Genomic DNA, 27,483 nt, shown 5'->3' on the forward strand with positions numbered 1-27,483 from the left:
CAGACAATTTTCACTTTCACAATTAAGAATTGCTTTGCAATTAAGGAGATCTATACATTTAAAAACCCAAAAAACAAAAAGTAAATTCAGTCCTCATTTATGCATTGGTTCAATCATATTTGACAATAGTTTATTTACTATTAGTAAAAATAAACACATTAACACATAGTTTTGCTTGAGATAAAATTATACTACTTCTTCAAATTAAAGAGAGCAGAACAAAAACAAAGTTACTCCTGGTTATTATTTTATTTTAAATTTACATAGTTATCACAAACCCATTCGTGTTCACAGCATTAATAGTTACTACTGGATATTGAGGTTAACTGAGGATAAAAGTATATTTTTTCAATACAACAACCAGGTGACAAGGCTACTCTTGCCCTGGTGTGGTTAGTGCATTGAGTACAAGTGGTGGTGAAAAAAGTTCATCTTTGAAAATACACAGGAAAATGAAGTGCACTATCGCTAGTACTAATAGTAGTGCTATTAACTCCCTACACCTTTCCAGCGAAGACACTTAGTGCTCTTGTCCGTATTAAAGACGTTATACCCCAGCACCTCTGGACTCCCACCCGATAAGAAGCCACACGCTCGCCTGTCAGAAAAGTGAATCGCAACATAGTGCCAACAAACAGATTTCCCAGTGCAAAACAGAGAGATGGCATAATTTTAAAGAGGGCACACATTGTTACATTTGAGCTGGAGCCATGCTTGGCTGCACAGCTATGGGCAGCCTTATTGAAGGGCAGGACGATCCTCAGTTTGCTAGGGCACATCTGCCAGAGAGAGAGCCGACATGATCAGTGGAAGAACACCCCAGGGGTGTGACGTCTTAAGGCAGATGTTAAATCTGTCCAATTAATCAGCTAATTAGGGAGGCACTGCAGCCCTCCTGGGTAAGAGGTTCGACACACCAGCCCCTGAAGAAATCCAGTGCAGGAAATCTTTACATGTTTAAGACTACAGGCATGATTCCCCACAACTCCATAACACAAAGTGCTAGAAACCTCTCACTCAAATCTGTATCTCCTTTTGTATATGATGTGTCTTTTGATACTCTGAAACTAAAAAACAGCAGTAATAAACAGGGTCTTCCCAAAATAATTTAATATTTTATTTTGCATCTAGCTTTTACTAGCTATACTTTATTTTCATGAACCTTTGCCCAAGTCTGGAATTCTGTTTTCTATGCAAAAACATTTGTCATATCATCTATCATCCAAGTGTGCAAGAATTGCAAAACCTTCCTTTGAAGTATTGAGTAGTTAAAAGATACAGCTAATGTCCAAAGTGACTTTGAACACTTCATTTTCCTGAACTTTGGTTGTCTGGGGGTTATTAGTGTACACTTTGACTTTAAGGTGCCATTACAGAATACACCAGCTAGGACCAAACATCAACAAGGTGTCCAGAAATCAAACAAAACATGGGTGAGGTGAAAAAACAATTCATTTCTTAGGTGATACCAACTCCACACATGTACAGTTCAATAAAATATAATTAAATGAACACAGTGACTGTCGTTTCCTGAAGACTGCACTTTCCCCCTGTTTGAGAAATATTATCCCCTTTCCTCCAGCAAAAGAAGCAAGGGTGTCAAATTCAAAATACACCAAAAACCATTTCAAGTTAACTGCCACAATAATAAAATAATTACTTTGTTGCATTAAGCATTTTTATGTATGCTTTAACTGTGTAGCTATGTACTATAACTGGGTGACTGAACAAACTTTGTAATTAATGTTGCATTGTACACAACTGTCACATATGGAATTATACTTTTATAGCATTACAAAACGAGGGATTTCTAAATGTATCACTCAATTTAAGATCACTTGCAAGAATTTTCAGGTGATGGCAAAGAGTTTTGGGGAATTTTATTTGCTGTGGATTGTTGATTTGAAGTTACAGGTCTTTGAGGTCTTTTCCTGTGTATACAGAATGTCTGAATTTGGCAAACCCCCCCTTTTAAGGTGTTGTGCCTTTTCTAATTCCGAGTCCTGGTGAAAGTGCTGGGAGCACCAAAAACTATCCCTCTCATATTCTAAACTGAAATATTCATTCAAATAATTTAAATATAGTGTGCAATTCTCTAAGAACAAAACCTTATAAAGCCAAGAATACAGGATCATCACTGTGAGAAGTGTTGAGTTTTACAGGCCTGCAGAGAGGTATTGCATGTTTCCAGTTAATCCTATATAAGCAAGCAACAGGTGGAGCTGTACACAGGCCAAAAGCCCCTTGGTTGGGCCAAGTAATGCCAGTAAGAATTTTTTGGTATTAAATTGTCAAAAGAGTTTTCCCACAATGTCCTAACGGTAAGCTAAACAATTGTATCCTATTTATTACATTCACATTAATAATTAGGATTCATTTATGTCCTTCATGTTAATAATTGTTTGTTCCCTTCATATAAAAAATAAACTATTCTCCTGGTAGCATTGTTTACCATGAGTAAAAGTCAATCTGTCCTCTAAAGTCATGCCCAGGGACCTTGCTAGTCACTAGTCGCTCTTATCCAAATTTCAAAGACCATTTTTATGACCAATATTATGATGTATAGATCATAATAATTGCTTACACTTACAGCACTTTTCTGGAGACTCCACTCAAAGCGCTTTACAGGTAATGGAGACTCCCCTCCACCTTCACCAATGTGCAGCATCCAATATGTAGATACAATCTCAAGAACAATCTCTCACTGCATGGTTTCAGTATAAACTCTCTTGTGTACATTTGATGTAGTTTGCCTTTTTTTTACCGTTTTTTGTGCTTTGCCTGGCTATGGCATAGAGCAAATATGTTTTAAGTGGTTTTGTTACAGTACTATAAGCAGATATTTAGGCATAGGATGTACAGAGTCAACTTGTGCCAGTCTTGGTTTGAAGCACTATATTGTCGCAGCAGCTCATCTGATATGCCATTGCGTCTCTGCACATTTCCCCTGTCAGACCTTCAGTTGTTCCTTTACATTGTAAACTAACAGTTAACCAGCAAATAAAAATAACTCAGTTTGTCAGATCTGGACAATATAATGGCCTGAACCTTCTCAGACCAAAGTGTCTTATTTTAACACCAGGAAATTACTTCCACAAATCTCCCACCTGACAGTTCATCCACTTTAAAAAAAGGCTCTACCTTTTTAAAATGCATTCTTCTGAGAAAATGCTGTACAGCACACTGAACATTTAATATCACAGCTTTTCTTACAAAAAAATCTAAACCAAAAAAGTAAAATATAAAAAATTCAAAGCAAGCTCTTTGATTTCTGTCTCCATCCACAGCTTTGAACTATTTTGCGTGTGATAAACTCTATGCTGCCGATCTCCCAAGGATTGACATTCATTCATGGCAGTCATTGTGTAAAGGTTTTACACACGTTCCAGAAAGAGATTTCTTTATTTTCAGTGTATGCCTTTGGAGAAACTTATTTACGGCTATATTTCAGTAAAACGTGCTTGCTTTAAATGAAAGTGCAACCACCAGATGTAGACATACCTGTCATACTGTGCTGCAAAACCTTTGAGTCTGTACATATACATACATTTATAAAAAAAAGTACTGTACACAATAGAAAGTAACAGTGAAAAGTACAATGCAATTACAATAGAATTACAAAGGAAAACAACTTTTTTACATGCTTGTACTGGACAAAGGCATTTAAAATTTTACCCTCCTCACTGCATACAACTTACCTTTCAAGTTAAAGGATTATAAAACTGGTGGCTTTTTAAAACATTTGTTTCCAAAACACTCAAAGCCAAACGAGGCCTTCAGATCCTGAGAGGAATCCATGTTCACAATCTGACACAGGTGGCACAAGAGATGGTTGACACAGCTCACAAAGCGTCTCATGGGCAATTCCAGTAAGTTAATTAGACGCTTTCTCTTGTAGCCCTGGGGTTCACTCGAAGTGAGGTTTGATTGCTGAAGGAAAGAGGCGTGCTTGGTGAATCACAGAAAGGGTGGGGCTATGCCCAGAGGTCTTCTGTTCTTCCAAACTTATAAATGAGAGTGCTGGAAAAGAGACGATCTGTCACTGATCAGTTGACTGACATTTGTTTTTGGACAGTGCTTTCCTCAGTGCAACCGCCACACAGTGCTCTGATGAATTAGTAAAACCTCAAACAATACACAAGAATACATATGTAACTATTAAAAATAAATTAAATGTACTCTAAAACATAGTACAAAAAAATAGGTTAGTATGATTTTAAATGGAAACAAAGTCTAAAAGATCTCAATGCTTTTGAAAGCCATAAAATGCTATTTAAATTTCTGTTTAGGAGGGATGAAACTGAAAACTACAAGACATTGCATTTTTTGAATGAATTACAAACACACCAGCACTACTAATGACACACGAGGACGGAAAGAAGCAGACAGGGGCACTAGAAAACCATGAACCAGCTGCAGGAACAGAACTAAAAAACAGTTAACCAGCAGCAGAAAGCAGTGAAAACAGCACCACATCTCACCTGAAGAATATCAGTGCGTTCTGAAAAAACACAGCGAGTCCAGGGTACACCTCTTTTTCTGCAATGAGAGACAGACCACACATTAATCTCAAAGCAGTCTGACTAGGATTTAGGGGGAAATGCCTTGTGCAGAAGTTGCAGAACTTGAAAGCTTCATCACATGTCCACTGGTTGAAGCATAAAACGAGTAAGCCAGTGCTTTCCAATTCTATCCTGGGCCTCTTCTGCAAGTCTAGTTTCTTGCAACTTTTACATGAGAACTTTTAAATCATACCCCGAATATACCCCAATCTGTCCTATAAGAGTAAAGTGTGTGCAGTTTTTATAGACAGAGTGAAGGTATGTTAAAGAAGAAGAGTGGCAGTTATTGTAGAGGATTTCCTCACTTGGACACATTAAAGCTGTTATGCCCCTTACAGGTGACATCTTTAGTTCAACATACCCTACCATGAAAACAAAGCAAAACAGACTAAGCAATAAGGTGATATTAAAGGCAAGAGAAAATGCATGTCTCCTGAAAGATTCATTGGACAGGAAGAAGCACTGAAGCTCTCCCTGGGGCTCTGATATAAAAAAAACAGATTAATCATATGTTCATTTAAATTTCCATAGCAAAGTGATTGTTTTCACTGCACCCAAGAAAGGGCAGGCTGTCTGCCACTGTGTGATAAGTGTGGCCACTCAAAGACTTGTTAACCATTAATAAATAAAGATGTGAAACAATGTGAAATTAATATTTTTTTACTTGGATTGAAAAACATAAAACATGCCCAATGTAGGATCACAGATGGACACCCATGACAGAGCAGAAAATAAAATGATGCAAAATCTCCATCTTTATATATATTTCTTGTGAATAATGTATAAAACCCTTTGATTGCTGAATCTCTAGAAGGAACAGCACCATCATTTTAATGTATGGAGTCTGCCATGTGAATATAAGAATGGAATAGAAAATAATATAATCCTACTTTTTATAAAAGCCTTTTTATAAAAAGTACTTATAGAAGTACTTTACTGGATTCTTTTTTTACTTTTAACAAAAAGTAAGTTATTGCCAGCAACCATATCACCCTGAAGCTCAGCAGGTGTGAGCCTGGTCACTACCTGGATGGGAGACCTCCTGGGTAAAACTAAGGTTGCTGCTGGAAGTGGTGTTAGTGGGGCCAGCAGGGGGCGCTCACCCTGCGGTCTATGTGGGTCCTAATGCCCCAGTATGGTGATGGGGACACTATACTGTAAACAGGCGCTGTCCTTCGGATGAGACGTAAAACTGAGTTCCTGACTCTCTGTGCTCATTTAAATTCCCCAGAGCGATTCTCGAAAAGGGGTGTAACCCTGGTGTCCTGGCCAAATTTCCCATTGGCCCTTACCAATCTTGGCCTAATAATAATCCCCATCTAAGAACTGGCTTCATTACTCTGCTCTCCTCCCCACTGATAGCTGATGTGTGGTGAGCGTTCTGGCACACTATGGCTGCTGTCGCATCATCCAGGTGGATGCTGCACATTGGTGGTGGTGGAGGAGAGTCCCCATTACTTGTTAAGCGCTTTGAGTGGAGTGTCCAGAAAAGCGCTATATAAGTGTAAGTAATTATTAATTATTAATTATTATTATTATTATTATTATTATTATTATTATTATTAAGTCTTGGCTACTTTTCAAACTTAATAATAAATTATTATTTTAAATAATATTTTTATTTATCCAGATCGGTCAATTGAGAACATAAAGAACTCATTCATACACCTAGTTTGTGTTAGGAGAAAAATATTGGCCTATAAACAGAACCCTACAGAGAGGCCATTCCAGAGCCATACAGAGGTTTACTGTGACTAATAGTTGTCGTGACAGAAGTCAGTGACAACACAACTTAATATAATTCTACTGAAACAACCTGTGTGCTCCACATCGTCATCAATAATAACTTCCAATAAATATTTTAAATGCCTTGTCTTTCTACTGATTTCCCATCCGACTCTGTTCATTTGCATCTTCTTAATCTCACAGCCCAAAAGAATATCTGGAAACTTTTAGCGTAAGTTTAATGTAAATTCAATTAATAAAAACATAAATTAAAATGAAAGATAATGAAATCCATGTACTGTAATGTACTGTATTGTAAGGTTCACCCGACAGGTTCAGCGCTAAAATGAGCAAAGGAACTAATTCCACATGATTTAGAAATTAAAACTACAAAGAAAACTCTGCTTGGATTTTCTTTTCAAGTGAACATGAAAGGTCTCAAGCTCATGGAATATATCTGTTATTAAATAATCTTCGTATCTATTTTTCTTAAGACGGCACTCTTCCCTGTGGATCTGAATTTTCAATCCCATTTCCCAGTTGACAGAAAAATTCCCTAAGAATCAACACACAATTAACATGGCACTGCTGGGGCCAAGTGGGCTGGAGCAATGTTGCTGGCCCCAGGCAATACTCTATCTGCTGCCAGGCTCTGTGGAGCAGGGACGCAGAGTTGGGGGGGGGACTACAGTGGCTCAAGGCCCTGCCCCTTTGCCCCCATTGGCCCAAGTCCCCCCTTTTGCTTGTAGAAAAAAAGTCCAACAATTTTTTTTTTTTCCGCCACATGACGGTTCTGCTTCTGTATTTAGTATGAATCTCCCCTTAGGAAAAAAAAAATTGGACCTAATTGATCTCATCCGTGCACGCCTTCTGTCCGTTGTAAAAAGCGGAGAAAAAAGCAGATAAGCAACGTAGGCTACTACACCTGTGGAAGTCGTGTTAAACATTTTTGAACGGTGAGAAGATACACAAATCTTTCAGTAGGACTGTTCAAAGGTAACACACCAAGGCTGTCATATTGAGCAATTAGTGTTTAAGGAAGATTATTTTCATTCACCTATTCTAAGTTTGCAGACTGACGAACTTGCCATGTTGTCTGCATGGCTACTTAGCTAGCTAGACCTGAGATTTCTTTAAGAAAATTTAGTTAACTGAGTAGACATAGCAGTCTTTTGTATATGATATAGACAGCTAACATACATATTCTTTGTTGTATATATATATGGTTCAGTCACAGAAACAGGAGAGTATGAATTCAGAAAAAAGAAGAAAAAAAGAGAGAATTAAGGGAGTCAGCTAAAGAGAGTACATCGCTTCATAACTAGGTCACAATTGGCGGAAGACAAACAGGTAAATAGTCATCAAAAAAGCCACTTCATTAGGCTACATTCTACATACGCCTCAATAACAGCCAGTTATACTACTACTACTACTACTACTACTACTACTACTACTACTACTACTACTACTAAAGTTTGGGTCACATCCAAACGTCCCGTAAAATTAAACAACACAGAAATACAGCAGGCACTGATTTGTGTCCAGGATACTCTAATGTAACAAATCCTGCCCAGGAAAGTGTCACTTCTGCCCTTTTGAGCCACTGCCCACCAAAAGGTCTCTGCACGTCTCTGCTGTGGAGCTCTCTGCATTACAGTGAATCGCTGAGATAGTGGACATCTCACTACACGCTCCCCCTGAGGCGGTGTAGGGCTTGAGTGCTGGCAATTTCAGACTGACAGGGTGTAAAACAAGAACTAACAAAATGGCAACTTCAGACTTAAACCCATCAAGCCACCCTGCTTCTTCCAGTTATTTTGCTGATTTGACTCCAGGATCAAGTTGCAGATAAAAATGAGATTACCCTGGATTCATTTCCCTGATTCAGCAGTTCTTTTTTAAATATTTAAATAAAATACTTGATTAATAATAAATACACAGACTATTAAATAGAAATAGATCCAATGTGTGCCTGCAAAAGGTTTTTAGTTTTATGTTAAGACAGACAAAAACTTTACTTAGACATCTGTTCTGAGCTCCACAGCAAAAAGAACTCACATACAGTACAGTATGTAGGACTGGCTATATTTTACTATCTTATCAAGTGGAAAAGAACAATCCTCACATTGAGATCAAAATGTTTCAAGTTTCCAGACAACCTAGTGTCAGACTGCTGGTAAATGAAATCTAACACCTAATTAAAAGGACACTTACTCTGGACAACGTAAGCTCCAAAGAGAATCCACATGGAGGCAATGAGAGACCCAAACATCATCATGAAACCAATGAACAGCCAGATTCTTGCCCCTAGAGAAAAAAAAAAATCTGGTTTCAGATTGATCCTTAAAAAATAAGATAAAAACACCAGATTTTTTTTCTTGACAATAAACAATAGTGTAATTTTATAAATGTGTCCTTACATTTGGTTCAGACATCAAGAACCTCTAGGACACCTAACAAACCCACTGCTACTGTCGTGCCAGTAATTTCACCACAGAAAGCCCAAGGTGTGAAGACTAAACCACAAAAAGCTGAACTACTGTATCTTCAAGGACTACAGAGACAGCCTGTCATTAACCTTAAAAAATGGAGTCTATCTACTTCACTTACTTATTAGTATAACTACCCCCTGCCTTTTGTTTGCTTTATGAAATTCTTAGGATCAAAGTTTAATGATTAAAATAAATGTAGAGGTGAAGTGCAAGTGTTCAACCTGTACCACGGCCTACTACTTTAAAATAAAAAAATGCAATGGCTGATACACATTGTTTTTAGAGTACTTGGGAATTAACCCTTATTATAAATTTACTATATAATATGTATATAATATATAATATAAAACTTTAATATGTAATAGTATTTTATATTAACAGCCACTTGTATTTGTTCCATGAGCACAAAACACAAACCTCGTAGCCTGTAAACACATCACATCATGCTTTGTCAAATGTGTTACATTACAATTTCCATCAGAACACTATTAAGAAGTCCAGTGCTGACCTCAATCACACACAACACACATTATGCCTTAGGCAGAACCTGACAAAAATATCTACGTTTTTCAGGAGAGAGCTTCAACAAGGAACAGCCAGTGGTAAATTACACTCCATCCTGTCACAGCTTGCAGGCTGTTTCTTACCTGTTCTGCCGAAGCAGCCTTCACCATAGCTGTCCCCTCTCACCTGGCCATTGGACACTGCATTAATCCTGGAGAGACAAGTGTTCAATAGGATGAAAAAATGCAGCAGTGTTCAAGAAAATGTAATTCCCTGATGTTTAGATTTATGTTCCTTCAGATGATAAACCTTTTTTTCCTATCAAGATGTAATATATATTATAATAATATTTTACCCTACTGAGCTATTCTATATAATGAAGTTTAAGTACAGTAGGTAGCTGCGGCAGCATGCATAGGCTGCAAAGGAACGGGTAAAGGTTTATTCCATGCTGAAAGGAAAAGAAAAGAGACACTATGTTTTGGCTGTGGAGCCTTCTTCAGCTGAACAAACCTTTACCTGTTCCTGTTCTACATAATGCATTGGCCCACACTTCATTAAATGGGTTTATCACCAGTCGCAAGCATCTTTAGTGACCCTGACCAAAAGGTGTATAGCTGTACTTTAAAACCTTTCAACCTGTACAGGGGCACCAAGCAAAGGCGTCTCCTATCACCTGTCCCCTACTTTCAATGGCACAAACCAGCACTAATGGAGCACTAATGAAGACAGTGGGCTTCATTGTTTGTGCAGTTTGCAGGAGGCCAAATATCTGATTTGGAGAGCGTTCCAATCTCTCCTTGGGGTCAGTTCTCTTTAATTCTATACATCTTCTTGAATACATCTTCAAGAAGAAGATACATCTTGAATACATCTTCTTGAATAAAGTAAACTTTATGGATGATTCCAATATATGGAGTGGGTTAACACTTTATTACCACTACTGTATACAGTGGATATAAAAATCTACACACCGTAATTGAAATTGCAGGTTTTGTGATGTAAAGCCAGAAATCAAGAGAAATCATGTCAGACATTTTTCCATCTTTAATGTGACCTTGCTAATAACCTAGATAATTATTAGGAAAAATAATTTAAATTAAAAAACCTACAACACCCTGGTTGCACAAGTGTGCACCCCCCCCCCAACTAATACTTTGTGGAAGCACCTTTTGCATTTATTACAGCAGTAAGTCTTTGTGAATAAGTCTCTATCAACTTTGGACACCTGGACTTTGCAATTGTATCCCACTCTTCCTTGCAAAAAAGTTCAAACTCCTTCATATTGCCAGGGAATCTCCTGCGCACAGCCCTCTTTATGTCATTCCACAGGTTTTCTATGGGATTGAGGTCTGGGCTCTGACTGGGCCATTCCAAGACTTTGATCTTCCTTTTCTGAAGCCATTCCTTGGTTGACTTGGATGTGTGCTTTGGGTTGTTATCATGTTGGAAGATGAAATTCCTCTTCTTCTTCAGCTTCAGCTTTCTGACAGAGGACAGCAGGTTTTGTATGAAAATATCTTGATATTTGGAGCTTGTCATTATCCCATCTATCTTGACTAGAGCCCCTGTCTCAGCTGAAGAGGAGCAGACCCAAAGCATGATGCTGCCACCACCATGCTTCACAGTAGGCCAAAAAGGTCAACCTTTGTCTCATCGGAACCATAAAACATTTTCCCACATGGTATAGGGTGACTGAATGCATTTCTTTTGCTAAATTTAGATGGGCTTGGATGTTTTTTTTTGTGAGAAATGGCTTCTGTCTTGCCACCCTACCCCATAGCCCAGACATGTGAAGAATCCAGGAGATTGTTGTCACATGCAAAGAGTGCAGCCCAGTCCAGCATTCCAGTCCATAAATTCCTGCAGCTTCTTTAATGTTGCTGTAGGCCTCTTGGTAGCCTCCCTGATAAGTTTTCTCCTTGTCCTTTCATCAGCTTTGGAGGGTCGTCCTGATCTTGGCAATGTCCCTGTGGTGCCACATTTTCTCCACTTATTGAAGATAGTCTTCACAGTGCTGCATGGTACATCCAATGTCTTTGATATTCTTTTATACTCCTCTCCTGATTAGTACCTTTCAACAATAAGATCCCATAGATGTTTTGTCAGCTCCTTGCGGACCATGGCTACCCCAGAAGGATGCAACCACGAAAGGTTCAAGGAAATCCTACAGGAACAGCTGATTTTTATTTGGGGTTAATCAGAATCACTTTCATTGATGGCAGATGTATGCAACTTACCTTTGGGCATGATTTTGAATGTGACTGAGTAACTCTGAACACAGCTATTATAAAATCCCCATTATAAAAGGGACGGTACACTTAGAGTATGCAACCAGGGTGTTGTAGTTTTTTTAATTTCAATTATTTTTCCTAATAATTATCTATTTGTTTTTCTCTTGAATTTTGTTGGTTGCAAGGTCAAATTATAGATGGAAAAATGTCTGACATGATCTACTGTATCTTGATTTCTGGCTTTACATCACAAAAACCTGAAATTTCAATAAGGGTGTGTAGACTTTTTATATCCACTGTATATCAACTTCATACCAAACATACTGTGCCTAACATGATAATATTGATACAGTATTATCTGCACCATATTTTTTTAGTCATTTGTAATTTAGGAATCTGATTTCTAATTTATTATTGATTAATGGTTACCTCAGTGTTACCCATCTGCTTTGCATGCACGTAAATAGTAACATTTTCATCCCTATAAAAGTGTTATAACTTTTTACTTGAACAATCTGGAAGAGTTTTGTAACAGTTGCTTGTTTTTTTAACTCAATACATTTCAAATCACAAAAGGAACAAGAAAAAACACTCATATAATAAAGAAAACCCCAATAAAACCTCTAGTTTTTGACATTCTGATTTACTCCTAGAGTAACAGTTAGCCCCAGCCCTCATCTCTGTCTTCAACTCAGCAAGTTCAGTCCATCTGGAATGATCTGCAAGTTCACTACTTCTTCTGGGCAACATCTCAAGAACTGTGACGGCATCTCTTTAGAGCACTGGTGGCGAAAACATGCCAACTGGACAAACGGTTGGCAACTCTTCACACCATGCATCGCGAACAAGCATTGCTAAATCCTCAGCTCACTCACATGAAGAAGGCAATGGTGGAGAAGACGCCGCAGGTGTGGAAGGCGTGGTTCAGCTTCTCGGGGTCGTGATACACCACAGCCGCATCGATCATGATCCACCAGCCTGTGAAGAACTGTGGGGGCCAGAGACCAGACCCAGGACTGATGAGAATAAGGTCAACCACCCCTCAAACCCAAGATCACCATCAACACAATATCATCCTTTCATGACAAAATCCTTGCACATTAATGTTGAGGCACTAGGATGTGCTGTCAACAAGATCCCATTTACACAGAGTAAATATATCAATAAAACACAAAGCATGTTATGCAGTAAATGCTTTTTTTAAATGAAATATTGTAAAACATGTAAAACTGGGCTACATTAAAACATGTTTTTTCTGCTCTTCCAGTATCAAATTTTGTCTTTCCACAAGGCATCACAATAAAACCAAATAGTTGTCAGTACCTTTCTCATTGCTGTATTACTCATAGTATTTTCCTAGTCACAGTGCTTACTAAGCAAATTCACCTTCTTGGACCTTAAAAGAAACTGTTTTCTTAAAAAATAGTTTCAACTCTTGAATATAATGAACTCTTGAACAATAAGTTTGAAATTAGCATTAAACCTATCTGAGAAAGTGAATTTTCATTCAGTTTATTGCTTCAAAGGGATATCTATACAGCATTAAGAATGTTTTTCACAGTTTCATTCCCATGTGTACAGTGTCCTGTAATTTGTTTTTTTATCCCTTGGCAATCTCACATTTTTTTGTTCAATTAGTTTATTGGATTTTCATAGAAGACAAAAGACTATTACATGGTACCATAAACAATAACAAACAAATGCGAACAGTCATCACGGTATGGCAGACTTGGCACCTAAACAGCCTTTATAAATCCAATATTAATATAATAAGAGGATGAAAGGAGAAAAAAGGAAACCAGAGGGGTAAAAGAGAAAATACAAGTAAAAAGAGAAGAAAAAAGAGTGAAAGGACAGAAGAGGGAAGCCACTGTCTTCAAAGTCTTTCAACTGCAAGCTCTTAATGATGTTTAAGAAGGCATGAGAGAATTTTTACAGTTGAGCCACAATGAGAAGACCTAATTGTATTCAAGGTGGAGAAAGTGCATCACATCCCTTACACAGTGAGTGAAGGTGGGTGCAACAGGTTGTTTAGTAAAACCAAACATCTCGCAAGCAGGGCCGGCACGTGCCATTCTGCTCTAGGTGAAACACAATTGTGCCGCCCCTTCCCCCTAGCATGTCGTGGGACCAGGGCCTATTATTTGAATTGGGATGCGTCTCTGCATCTCATTTCATCGTGTTTAACAAACACCCCAAAACCTTTACAGAAAACCTTACATCAATCGAAAATAGACAACTGGAGCTTCACACAACTGTTTTCAGAACTGAAAAACACCATGGCAATCAATCGCAATGAAACTTTTTTTATCAGACGACACACCGCAGCGTACGTGCATCGATAAGTAATCGATAAGCCAGCAAAACATGACTGCAAAAGCAAAAACCAGCAAAAAAAGAATATATCCCATGTTTTTACCTTCTTTGGTGCCTCCGTAAGCCTCTGTAAGAGTAGCTGTATATCCACAAAAGGCTAGCCTGACTCATCTAAAAACCTGGAGGAAACTGAAATGTATTGGCTATTGCAATTGAATTTTGAATCTGCCCGCTTCAAAAAAGCTGATCTAATTGGTCAAAACCGATGTCATTCATCATATTTTCTGCCAACCTGTCCATAATATCAATCCCCAACTCGCCAAGTTTCTTGATCAGAACGTCAGTCATGCCGGCTCCTGTAGAATCTATCAGCTCTGTGAATTCTAAGAAATGCTCTCTAATCTTCACGCTGCTTTCCTGTGTTGTAACAAAGCGCAAACATTGTCAAAGATCATTGTCATCTGTTCCATTCTATGCACGTTGGGCGTACAATCTAAAATTATTGAGTAGTACTTAGCTCACTTGAGCATCGTAAGAGTTTCGCGTAAATCTGGGATGCTAGTATTGCTATGATTTTATTTTGAATTCCTTTACCCAAGTAGTGAACCTGCGTTTCTTTAGAAGTTACTCTCCTATTGTGTTCAGCCATAACATTATCAAAAAAGCCAATCTATAAGTTTCAGGAAATTGCCATTATCATGCTCAGTCTATCTGTGCTACCACAGAATGCTACATTTTGCTAGGCTAACCAAACGTCTCAACACTTGCTGCCAATGCATTGTCTCGGCTAAGATTTTCCATTGATTCTGCACATCTACGGTGTTTTAAGACGCCAACCTTGTGTCCAGCTCTTTCCATTTATCAAAACATTTTATATGCTCATTTGAATTTTTGTGGGCGCTCAAGATGCTTGACATATTTTTCCAATCTTTGACATTGTCTTTTGCCAGAGCTGATTTTCTTTCACTTTCACCAAAAAGTTAATAATAAAAGCAAAACGTAACATCCTTGCTAAGTGAATAAATGAGCCATGGTCTCTCCAGTTTCTCCCCTTGGCTAAAGCCTTCAGTTTCATTTCTGCGTATGTGGCTGTTCGTATATAAAAAACATGCACATTAAAGACTAAACTACATTTTCACAGTTGATTTTTGTTTGTTAAAGCTGATTCTGTAGGGTCTTTCACCATACAGCTAGAGTTAATATGCTACTGACAGCAACACAAAACAGGAGGAACTGGCACTACAAACAGCACAATGACTCCTATTTGTCATTGTTAAAAGTTGGTTTGCGGTGCTTCTGTTTCCGAAATATAAGTCTTTTTGGGGGGCGACATCGCGTAGCCCCCTCGAATCAAACTGGTCTTATTCCTTTGTGCCATGTTTGTGTGTTTGAACAAATATTTGAATGCTGCTTTGTATTCTGAGACATCAGTTTTTTTTTTTGGAGTTACGTCAACCACAAAATTCCCCATTTTAATAAGTACTGTACTATGTATTTATGTTTCCTGTTTGTTTCATATAATGTGTGCTTCAAAGAAGTAGTTGGCACCACCAACTGATGCAAAATGCAAGGGGGATATTATATAATGTAGATAGAACAGAGAGATAACAGCTGAGTGATAAGCAATGTATCCTCAATCCACCCAAGAATCAAGGATCTACAGTACAAGTTCTAATAGTACAGAAACATAACAGCACAATACAGCTACAGTCTTATTTTGATCTTCAATTTCATCTGGAATTTCAAATAATCAGAGGGATTTCCTGGTTTTGTGAATCATGCACATCAGATGGCTGCACTCTGTTTAAATACACGCCCCTTTTGTTAAAAGGGGGCGTGAAGTTACAGTAACACCAAGCAATCTATGTTGTATTAGAAAGATTGTCAGTTTAACAAAGAATCAAGATACACATGCATAACAAGTACACACAAATTTTACAAACTATAACATTACATAACAACTGTAACAATTCCTATCTTTCAATTAACATCTGCTTTAACCAAAAAATAGAAAAAGTTAAGTCTCAATTTTCATTCAGAACTGTTGAAGTTTTAGCATGTACAGTGTAGTGTGCTCTCTGAAGGCACCAGTTCTGTAGGGTTTGGGCATTTACGGGGACAATTATTAATTGTAGCCGTAAATCACAAAATGATTCTTTTAATGGCTTTAGAATCCGACCATGCAATATAACTCAAACAACGCACACACACAGGTACTAATACACGAGGATACATTTATTAATACATAGAATATGCATGTAAACCTAACAGATCTTATCGAGAGGGTTATCAGAATACAAAAGGTATATATTCAATCAGTTACGAAGAGTTACATATATCAAGAGGACATACGTTCAGCATATCATTCATTTAGACCGTTTCGTAAATGAACTTGGTTATAACTTCTACATTAGATACTCAAAACAAGTACATAACTCTTAGGAATTAAATTGATATCAACTGGTTGGGATAACAATTGAATTCTCGAGCTGTAATGCATTGAAGTTGAATACTCATCCAATCTCTGGGGATTCAGATCTCCTGCGGGCTCTCTGGCTCCGTGCCAGGCTGTGCTGTGCTGCTTGCGACAGTGCGCTGCAGATGCTCACTGACCGGCTAGTTAGTGTTGGCTTTAACTAGCAAAGTTTGTGCACAGGAAAAGAGATGACTGTGGGTCCCAGCAAGTCAGGAAGAGGACTGGTTCGTTCCTGATGAAGCGCTAGTTCTGAATAGTGATTCAGCTGTCCACAGTTCCGACCTGTTCACGAGGCTTGCTGCTGGTGCTAACCTCGGGTGGATCCTCTGGTTACTCTCTGGCAACCTCCGCTCTAGACTCTTAGAACAAAGCAAAGTTCTGGCACTCGGACACACTGGCCGTTCCGTGGTTGTCCAGGCTGAGTCTCAGGATGGTCAGGAGGTGCGCTGCGAGAATGTCCTGCCCTTGGGAGCCTTCTGCTCCTGGGCTGTCCTGCCCTGGAATTCTCCTTTGAATTCCCTTCGAAAAAGTTCACAGAATTCTCACAGGCCCTCTGTGTTGCCTGTTTTTACCTGGAGGAACTTCAGCTCATTCATTGGCTGAAAGTTCCATGGGCATCAGAGTCCCACGTGGGTTACTCGGCCCTACCAGTCCCTGATTGGTTGATCAAGGTGAGATATGAGTCATTTACTCCTGACATCTAGGAATGCAGTCCAGATGTCCATCTGGCACTCCCTAGACAGATAGGCGCCAATGGATGACCATTGATCATGATAGCCAGGCTTAGCTAAGTGCATCCCCATTTGGGAGCTGTCCCTTATCAAAAGAAAACATCTTTAAATCAGCCTGAATGAATAGTTTCTCTGTGGCTGCACCACAGAGATGAACAGAGAGATGGGGCCTCATTTGGGAAAGCACCGCAACACTTAATTCTGTCTTATTAACAAGCATTGTCGCTACAACAGTGTTGTTTTGCTCACTTATTTTAAAATACAGTTAACTTAGTACACACCATAGTGGTGCCAGTATGAGGATGGGCATACCGTATACTGTATTACAATATCTGTTACTTTTCTATGTTTCTGTATTAGTGATGTGTATTAGTGATACACAGGAAACCAAAATAAAACACTGGTCCTTTAATCTAAGAAGTTAAATTAATTTGTTGATTTTAACTTGATTAATTATACAATTAGCATACAAAGCAAGAAAGGAACTGAGGTGTTTACTGAGTAGTATTGAGTCTAAGACACATTAATAATGATTGGGAATCATCTGGTTTACTTTAAGTACGGGAACACAGAATAAAAAGATGGGATAAAAAGACAAAAACAGGAGAGGAGAGAGGAGATGGGATGGACAGAAAGACACAAGGAGAAAGAAGATACAAAACCAGGTGGGAGGTTCTTGTTCCAATCAGGCTTTAAAATGAGATTTACTAGTTAAGTACGTATTTGAACCTTGTTAAAAAAGATTGCGATTCTGTTGATTTAGGAAACTAATTTCCTTTATGAACAATCCCTAGGTTAAAAACGTTATTTCTGATTAGTGGATGTATTTTTTTAACAGTGATCCTGATTTATAAAGATTTAATTCTAATTCATATTCTTCAAAAGGCAGATTGATTTCTTGTAAGCCTGTGTAGGTGTCATATAGGATTTGAATACTTGGTAGCAGTCTGCGCTTTTTCCTGGTTGGTCAGGATGTAGGCCTTTCGGATGCCTATTTAGAAACTGCATGTTATATTTTATGTCGTGTTTTTAAGTGTTATTTTTATTGTTAATTAATAATTGTTTATCTAGGTTTTCCAAATTTAAAATTATTTTCACCAAATCAGTGACAGAAAACGAAGATCTTAAGTGCCTCTAATTATACCAACTGCTTGAGTATATTTTTGGCATAACCTTTCCAATTTGGGGGGAATTATTTTATTATAATGCTCACTCTATTATTGGTATTTTCCCATTTTTCTTAACCCATATTTGTAACAACATTTATGCTGATATTGAAAAACAATGTTTCTTTACTGTTATTTTTTTTCTACATATTCCTTTTTAAAACCAGTGAGAAGGAAGAAAATCTTGCATTGTTTCAACAGAGCTAAAAAAAAAGTGGTCAAGGTTTTCCTACTCTATGGAACAACACCAAAGGGCCAGTTATTACCCATCTTAAATGTTTCTTACTTTCCTTCAAGTCTAAAAAGAAATTTAATCAAAAGTACTCAAGACCTGTGGTAATCTCATGTCAGTCTCAAGACCAGGGTTGAAATATTCCCTGAGTATTATTTCATTCTCTGTTCCGTTTTCAGTTGCCAAATTTTAATCTGTCACCCTTTCTGAAAGCCAAAATACAGTAACTCATGTAAAACATGTTGAGACAAGAAGGATCAGATAAGTTACTGGCAGCAACTAATGTGGTCTACAGAGTGTGTCACTCTCTGTTACTGTAACTTCACGCCTCCTTTTAACAAAAGGGGAGTGTATTTTGACAGAGTACAGCCATCTAATGTGCATGATTCACAAAACCAGGAAGCCACCCTGATTATCTGAAATTTCAGATGAACTTGAAGATCAAGATAAGACTGTAGCTGTACTGTGGGCGGATATAAAGCGTTCACCCACTAGAATGTGGAAGACGTTATGAAGTTAACAGAGTATAAACGTTTAATAATTAAACAGTCCTAACTCGCCATATACAGGAACACAGAATAGGGAAAAAAATGTTTTCTTCTTCTCTGTCAATAGTTAAACCAGTTATGTGCTATTAACTAAAAAAAATGGGGCTTACAGACAACAGAAGTTCCAGTTATGCATTATGGTTAGGGACCACTAAAGTTCAAAACATAGTGAAACCACTTACTCTGGGGAATATTTCCACATGGGAATAATGTAAAAAAGGGGTGTTAGAGACAGGAAGAACATACACTTCACCTATGCGACTTCATGCTGGGAAATTTCTCCCATTAGAAACAATGGATTATTGTGGGGATAGCTACTGTTCTGTCTTTTATATACAGTTCTACTGTATATTTAACATTATATGCATACAGTTTTTCAATAAAACGTCTGATTTTAAGGACCTTTAAACCATTTTTACTTAAGAAAACTAATTGAAAACCATTTCCATCATGTATAGTAAAGTATGTGACAATTTGAAAACATTTTTGTGTAATCCATTATAATTTAGGTATAATTTGATCCCACAACCATTTTCAAGATGCAGGATATAATTATAAACTCATTTTACTTAACCAAACTCTAACTGAGTTCTTGAATAAGGTTAAGCATTGTGTTATGATGCTCAAAAACGAACGTGTTATAGCACTGTGAACCCCTTTGATTGGGAAACTTCCATCGTCATCACATTCATCATCCAATATTTGTCTACCTCCGCAATTTCATAATTTCTCAAGGGCATACGGAACAGAATGTTCTTAACTCTACAACAACCCTACCACATCTTCATCTACGTCAGGGGTCAGCAACCTATAACATGCTATTCAATGAAAGCTCTGAAAAAATAAAAATAAAAAAAGCGATTGACTTGGTTTATTTACTTTTTTATCTTTTTAGCGGAGCTAGCCTATTGTTTTCGCAGGAAGGTTTGTAATCCATGCTGCTGAAAGTATTTTTCACTCTTAAGTGTAAAGTCACCTATTCTGGAAAAATGGTGGTTGCTAAGAAAAAGTTAATGTTTACTTATTTCAGCCCTTTTGGAGAGATGAAGATGGATGTGTTCAACATCAAGACCGTGCTGCTTGTGCTCTATGTTGTGAGAGTGTTTTTTGTCACGCATCCACTGTCCAATGACATTGTCAGACAAAACACAACTTCAAGAATGAGGAGGACAAGGCTAAGTCTGTCAAACGGACAATACCGAGGTATAGAAAACAAAGCAGCATCTTTACTAATATCTGTAGAATTCAAAGATCTGGATCTGCGAAACACACATGAGGCTACTAAAAGCGTTCGAAGTGTCTAAGTCATGATCTGTGGAAAGTTCCTGCCATTGAAATTTGACTGTTTGAAAAAATGCCATTTTCACTGCTCTCAGCATTTTGTTCTGTAAAGGTACTTTCACACATTTTCACACATGAAGTCAGTTCCTCCTGAAGCTGGTTAACAACTTTAGACTCATAGGCCTGCGGGCTGCTTAAAGTGTCAACCTAGGCATGTCAAACTCAGTGGGACACCCAAGGAAAGTTTTGAGTCTTTTACTTCCTCAAGGAAAAATTTAAAAATTGAAATAAGATTGGTGAACTCAGCAAGGATCACACTAAAGGTAAGACAAGCATATTAATATATTAATTTTAGATATTATATTTGAATATTAAGTTTTTATTAATCTAAGCAAAATCTAAGCATTGCTATTATTTACATTAAAAAAGTATCAAAGGCACTCAATTTAATTAAAAAAAGTGGCTGAGCTAACTCTTGGCATGACCCTTCTGAAAGGCTGCAGACCCCTGATCAACATTTTCAAAATCAGCCTTTTTCTCTATTTCACTTTGTAATGTTTACATAACCTATAGATTTTGGTTATCAGATCAGATCAAGACTGAATAGATTCAGTTCTTTCAGCCTGTCAGAATAAGGCATTCCTTTAAGACTGTAACTGGTTAACCTTCCCTGGACAGATTCTGAAAATGCAATAGCAGTTTTGCAACGTGGTACCCAGAACTAAATATAAAATTGTATCATGTTGCCTGTTCTCAATATGCATGATTTTTACTATCCTTTAACAGAAAGAATTAGAAGACCAGTTGGTCCAGTGGTTATGGCAAAGGTCTGCAACTCCAGTCCTGGAGATATATTGTATCGATACATACATATTACCTGCAGGTTTTCATTCTACCCCAGCACTTGATTGGATCAATCATTCGCTTAATAAAAAATGGATAACATATGTGGATGTACATTCTCGATGTCTGCTCATTGAACATTTAAGGCCAGCTGTAGCATACACAGGGCCATGACTTTCCAGCACCAGGGCTGCAGACACCTGGATTAATATAAATGATCATTATCAAGACATCCAGGGATCAGACCTTTTCTTTAGTACTAACTTACTAGATGTTACTGTAAGCAAGCTGCTCAGGCTCCTTGTTTTCAGCTTGCCAGATAAGACATTTTTGAGGTCTTGCATTAAGTGACTCAGCAGCAGCAATGGTCGATAGACTGTACATGCCTTTGTCTCTTTCATTTGCTTAGGACAAAATCCTGTACATGCCTTTGTCTCTTTCATTTGCTTAGGACAAAATCTTCATCTGTGATGAATTACTGTTTTTTTTTTTATTTGGTGTGAAAAACAGGAAGTCCTGAACCAGTAATAAAGGCTTAACATGACAGGCAGCAGGAAAATCCTGCAGGGGTGTCCACCAAACACCCCTGAAACAGTTTATCAACCATAAGTGCCCCACCACTCCCTTAGTCAGACATCAGAGGAAAGTTTCGAGTCTTCTTTTACTTCCTCAGGGAAAAATTTAAAAATTGAATGAACACAAACCACTGTTTTTGTACGTGTGTGGAATTTACCCACAACTTCCCCTTTTCTTTCACAATGCTGACAATGCTTAATCATAAACCCCTGTGGAGCTGTTAAGTTTACAGCTTGTGGCTATTTTGTGAAAGTTTCACTGTGTCAAATGTACTGGACATTAGATTAGCTCCAGATGGAGCTGGATCATAAGAACTCACTGGGTCCATTGCACTGAACAATAATCCTGCTGCTCTACTTAGTAAATGAACAGTAATTAAATTTCAATGTAATAGAATTCAGATACAAAAATAGCTAGATCATAAGAATTCATAGTGCCTTATTTACCAGAAGATTAATTCTAATTAACAGAGTAGGTAAGGAAAAGAAGTAGCTCAGTTCTGACTTACTGGTATTAAACAAAAAAATCAAGTATTCACTTGACATACTGTAAAAGACAGTAATTCTACATGAAAGGGTATATAACCTTCTGCAGCTACTTTTACCAAACAAAATTGTCTATGTAGAACTGATAAACTTCTAGAAAAGAAAGAGGAATTAATTCTATAGCATATCAACACAGGAGTTCCAAAGTACCTGAAAGCATAAAACACAAAGGTGAACCTTATGAGCTGATTCTGAGAAAATACCTAAAAACACAGTCAAAGTGGCAGCCACCTTACATGATTTGTTGGCAGTTACAACGTCAATTAAAAGAAAGCAAGTTCAAGCAAGCGACTGAGCCTCAGGAAAGAAAATGGCTGGCTTAAATGTTGTATCACATTTGAAAATACAGCTGCCACAATTACAGAATTTGTAAAATGTATATTATTGGTATAGAAATTGGTAGAGAAGGGCTTTTCCGAAATAGCCCCAAAACACAAATTTGGTTGCCAAGATGGCCAAAACAGAAACAGAATACAATACAGGGGCACACTGTTGCAATAAGGAGTGCTCTCTCTGAAGGGTGTCTGAGTGACATCAGAGTATGCTGAAGATGATGGTGTTTAATTAATGCAGGAAGCTGTAGACTGGGGTTACCCTGTACTAAACGCATACTGTAGGTAGACAAAGATCAGAGGGATGACTGGCAAAGACTTTGTATCAACACAGTAAAAACAACAGCATTCACAACAAAAAGAGACCCAGTAAAATTCTTGACCACATTAGGAACTACAGCCGATTTGTGTCACTTAACCGATGCTGACAATATTAAGCATGTTAATGGCCTGCATTCCCCTTGCACTAATAACAGGTCTGTCAGCTAGAGAGCATTAACATAAAAGAGACAGAGGATACCCTTCTCCAAGTCCATCGTACAGAGTGGGTAAAGAAAAGGGAAACGACTGTGCAGCCAGGGAAACACCCTACAGCATATGACTCCTGACGGTTGAAAGCTTTCACTTCCTAATGTGGAATCACTAACCTCACTCAAGGTAATGCTGTACTTAAATCCACACTGATCTCACAATGTGACACCCACAGCAATAAAGCTTTAGCTTTACATATTGAATGAAATACTCTCTAAACTGATATAGCTGCTAAAATAACACATGCATCCTGTGAGAGTCAATAACATGAAAGTGGCCCCATAATGGCAGAATGTAAAGCCCACCACACCAAGGAGCCAAATGTGAAATGTTCCATCTGACAAGAGCTCGAGTGCCTCACAACATAGACAGGCAACTGATAGGGATAGGGATCCCAGGACTGCACTTCTTCAAATTTTAATTGGAATTCAAGCACAGTGGCATCACAGACAGGGACAATATACTGGCGTTACACGTTGCAGAGTTGAGACAAGGCAGTTAAGCTTTAGTAATCAACTGATGGTGGGGAACATACTGTATATCTAGAATTGTTTTGGTGATTCTCAATGAAATGGGAGACATAGCTGGATATGGGAGACTCCCAATCATTATTCTTAACAATTATTAAGCTAATGAAGATAATCATTATTCTAATATCTGGAGCAGAGATAATAAATTACATGCCAGGTAAAATTTGGTAATCCCTCACATTTGAGGGTGAAATTATTTTTCTTTATTATTTCCTTACATAGCAAGCTGGCGTCAAAAGCTGATTTTGTTATTGATCTGACAACCTCTGACATACTGTATATAATAACCACACCCTCCATTTGTAACTATCATATTGTTATGGATCTTCCAATGGTGGTTATAGAGTCACCAGGGATTAATCTCATACACTATTTTATTTCTAGGTCAATTAAAACAAAAATTGTAACTCTGAAGTAGGGGAAAGTAACTCTTGTTGCAACTCATGAGTTCTTTAAAGTTTAAGACTAAAATTCAGTGGTTATTACTGAAGAGCATATTTTGATTAGGGAACTGTTTTTTTATTAATGATGGACACATCTTATTGAGATGAAAAGACTGCATCTAGCGAACATTGTTGGTCTGTTACTGAACTGGGTTTGTGAGGCAACAAATTACTTAACAAAAAAACACTTATGGGATGAATCACCTCTCAGGAAGAGAGTTTGAAATCCATGTTTATCTCATAAATAAGGGTGATTTCCACTCTTTGGGATACTTTCATAGGTCTATTTGAGAAACAAAACCCAGAATAAAAAACAGGTAGGCAGAAGCAGGGATTTCAGACACACAGAGAGAAGAAGGAGGAGGAAACAGAGAGAATCAACATTAAAGACGGGACTCTAGCTAACTTTTGGAACCTTGTCTAAGAAAGCTTGCTGTCTTTTATTTTGGGAACTCTGATTTCCTTTACAAGGATTTCCCCAACTAAAGACCCTCTCTCTGGGTCAGTGCAGTGTTAATTTAGTCACCAGTTTTTGTTTTAGTGGTTGTCTTAGTCAAGTCGACTAAAATGTCTGAGTCATATTCATTTTCTACTCACCCACTTTTCATTCCATCCAGTCAACTACATTTTGACTATAATTACTCTTACTTTTTGTCAACTAAAACAGAATTATTTTTAGTCACATTTTAGTCATGCTGTTTAATTTATTTGTATAATAAAATGCATACAGGTTTTAGTTTTGTTAATTTAATTATTTAGTTTATTTCTTGGAATATTACATTCAGTCTTGTTTAATTTACAATTATGGCTGTTCTAATTGGATAGGCTTTTAATTTAAGCAATAAACGTATATAAACAGATTAGGAACCTCATCTATCACTCATCTGATAAGGCTCACCAAACCAAAAGGATCAAAGTCTTGCAAAGTTGCACAATCTAAAGCGTATTTATCCCCAGAGAGGATAAATATCAAATACAATAAATAATTGTGCAATAAAGTGTAAATGACATCATGTGAATCTTTCCTAATAAGAAAATCTATTTTGGCACCTAATATTGTGGCACTTACTAATAATTCTGCCATTTTATATATGGTTTTTATAGTTCTTTTTTCAAAGCAACTATTTTAGAAGTTTCAAAGCAGTATTATTAGAAATCTATTCAATAGGGGCCACTTCAAGTACTGAATTTGCAATAACTATAGGGAAATTATTACATGAGCTACTTATATATTATGAAATATTATAAAAATATTTAAACCAGACAGGGCAAGCTACATATATTCTTTAACTAACTGGTATAATATTATTAATAGCTGGCCCTATCGATGCCATATTATTATAGTCACAGAACTACCGTAGTCCAAGAGTAGTCTAAGTGTTAATGACATTGTTCTAGCATCAAGCTTTCAGGTCTGTCACAGTACTTTCACACCACACATTTTTCTGAAACAATAAGACAGAATACCTGCACGTGTTGGTGCTACGATAATATTTTCTTGGTTGCCTAAATACCCAGCCACATAAACTAAATTCAATGAAACATTCTTTTCTGGTAACAATTACATGCCGTGAAATGAAAAGTTCACAAAAAGCATTTTACAGACTCACTTCAACATATTCAAAATATAAACAAAAGAAATATTTTATTCAGATTTTATTTCTGTCAGAGCACTAATACGAAGCTGAAATGTAACAAGCATAGCATGTACTGTATGACCAACTCTCACGTTTTAAAAGAGTTACACCTTAATCTATAGCCAAGACATGTTAATTGTATAATATGCAAACTACAAAATACAGTTTATTTGTGCTTAGTTTTCTATTTAATTTGTTGTCTAGCTACGATGTAAAAAAACAGACGTCTTATCAATACAAAAGTGTCTAGGCGCTATGATTCATATGGCACTTCACATTTGTTGGAGTTTTGCAACTTGTAATGTAAGCGTGTTATTGTTTCTTTATCTTTAGTAATGTTTTATGAGAATTTCCCAGTGTGCTCATTATAAGGAGTGCAGCGGTGGCTCTGGGGCTAAGGATCTGCGCCTGTGGCTGGAAGGCTGCTGGTTCAAATCCTGCTGCTGGCAAAGGAATCCTACTCTGTTGGGCCCCTGAGCAAGACCCTTAACCCCAGCTGCTCCAGGGGCGCCGTATAAATGGCTGACCCTGCACTCTGACCCCAAGCTTCTCTCTTCCTGTCTGTGTCTCATGGAGAGCAAGCTGGGGTATGCAAAAAGACAAATTCCTAATGCAAGAAATTGTACATGGCTAATAAAGTGATCTTATCTTATATATGAAATACTGCAAGACTCCAGATCTTTTTATTCCAGCTGAAAGCAAGAAATACTACAAGTAATCCTTGCGTCTCCATGGCTTTTCTTTTTCTCATCAAGGTGCTCTAGTTTTAATCTTTAATCTAATTAGTACATTGTATAACACAATGTATATGTTTATCTGGGTGCCAATCAATTGACACACAATAAAGTTTCATGACATGAGGTGTGGAAAAGAGGGAGTTATAAAACAGAAGAGGAGAGGAGAGAAAATGGCGCACTCCAGTACTTGTGATTCTCGCACAGTAGTAGCCCTAAGGCACTGCACAGCAGCAGCCCTGGGATTATACCCACGACAGCCAGTCTCCTGTTTGTCAGACAGAAAGCAAATGTGCAAAAACAGTGAATCTCATGTGTAGAAATTAATTTCTGTATGAGGTTTAGTTAAACAGGTCATTTAGTGGCATCTTAATTTACTCAAAAAAACTCGTAAAGCATTCGAGTCTTCATCATCATCATTGTGGTTTACTTTTGTGAACATTTCGTTGTAGATTAAAATGAAAAACAGGTCGTTGACGAACATTTTTGTCATAATTTTCATCAATGAAATTAACACTGGTTCTGTGATGCTTTTTTTTTTAAATAGGGCGATGAATGAGGGTCCCATTCAGTTTGGAGAAGATTTGTAGGAAGAGATATTTAGCTCTGGTTAATTAATATTTATTTATCCTCATCTGCCTCTGAGAACGCCAGCAGCCATATCACCCTGCAACTCACAACTGGCAACCCACTGAAGCTAAACAGGTGAGCCTGGTCAGTACCTGGATGGGAGACCTCCTGGGAAAACCCAAGGTTGCTGCTGGAAGATGTGTTAGTGGGGCCAGCAGGGGGTACTCACCCTGCGATCCATGTGGATCCTAATGCCCCAGTATACTGATGGGGACACTATACTGTAAATAGGTGCCTTCCTTCGGATGAGATGTTAAACCGAGGTCCTGATTCTCTGTGGTCATTAAAAATCCCAGGGCATTTCTCAAAAAGAGTAGGGGTGTAACCCTGGCATCCTGGCAAAATTTCCCCCTGGCCTTTACCAATCACGGCCTCCTAATAATCTTCATCTATGAATTGGCTTCATCACTCTGTT

General features: G+C 37.7%; 1 protein-coding gene across 2 annotated transcripts in view; it reads right to left on the bottom strand.

Annotated features, from left to right (window-relative positions):
- Nucleotides 1–230: 230 nt before the first annotated feature.
- The window catches only part of LOC148836295 (transmembrane protein 50B), a 38,311-nt gene continuing 11,058 nt past the window's right edge, over nucleotides 231–27,483 (bottom strand). For both annotated transcript variants that reach the window (XM_088913130.1, XM_088913131.1), the window contains exons 3-7: nucleotides 12,393–12,505; nucleotides 9,427–9,494; nucleotides 8,502–8,594; nucleotides 4,482–4,539; nucleotides 231–4,020 (exon numbers count right to left, since the gene is read on the bottom strand). In XM_088913130.1, the coding sequence (XP_088769256.1) occupies nucleotides 3,975–4,020; nucleotides 4,482–4,539; nucleotides 8,502–8,594; nucleotides 9,427–9,494; nucleotides 12,393–12,505 (378 nt within the window). In that variant the 3' untranslated portion in view covers nucleotides 231–3,974. The remainder of the gene's footprint in view (nucleotides 4,021–4,481; nucleotides 4,540–8,501; nucleotides 8,595–9,426; nucleotides 9,495–12,392; nucleotides 12,506–27,483) is intronic.

This window comes from Atractosteus spatula, chromosome 4, assembly GCF_055471065.1.
Source record: "Atractosteus spatula isolate fAtrSpa1 chromosome 4, fAtrSpa1.hap1, whole genome shotgun sequence".
NCBI classification, from domain to species: Eukaryota; Metazoa; Chordata; class Actinopteri; order Semionotiformes; family Lepisosteidae; genus Atractosteus; species Atractosteus spatula.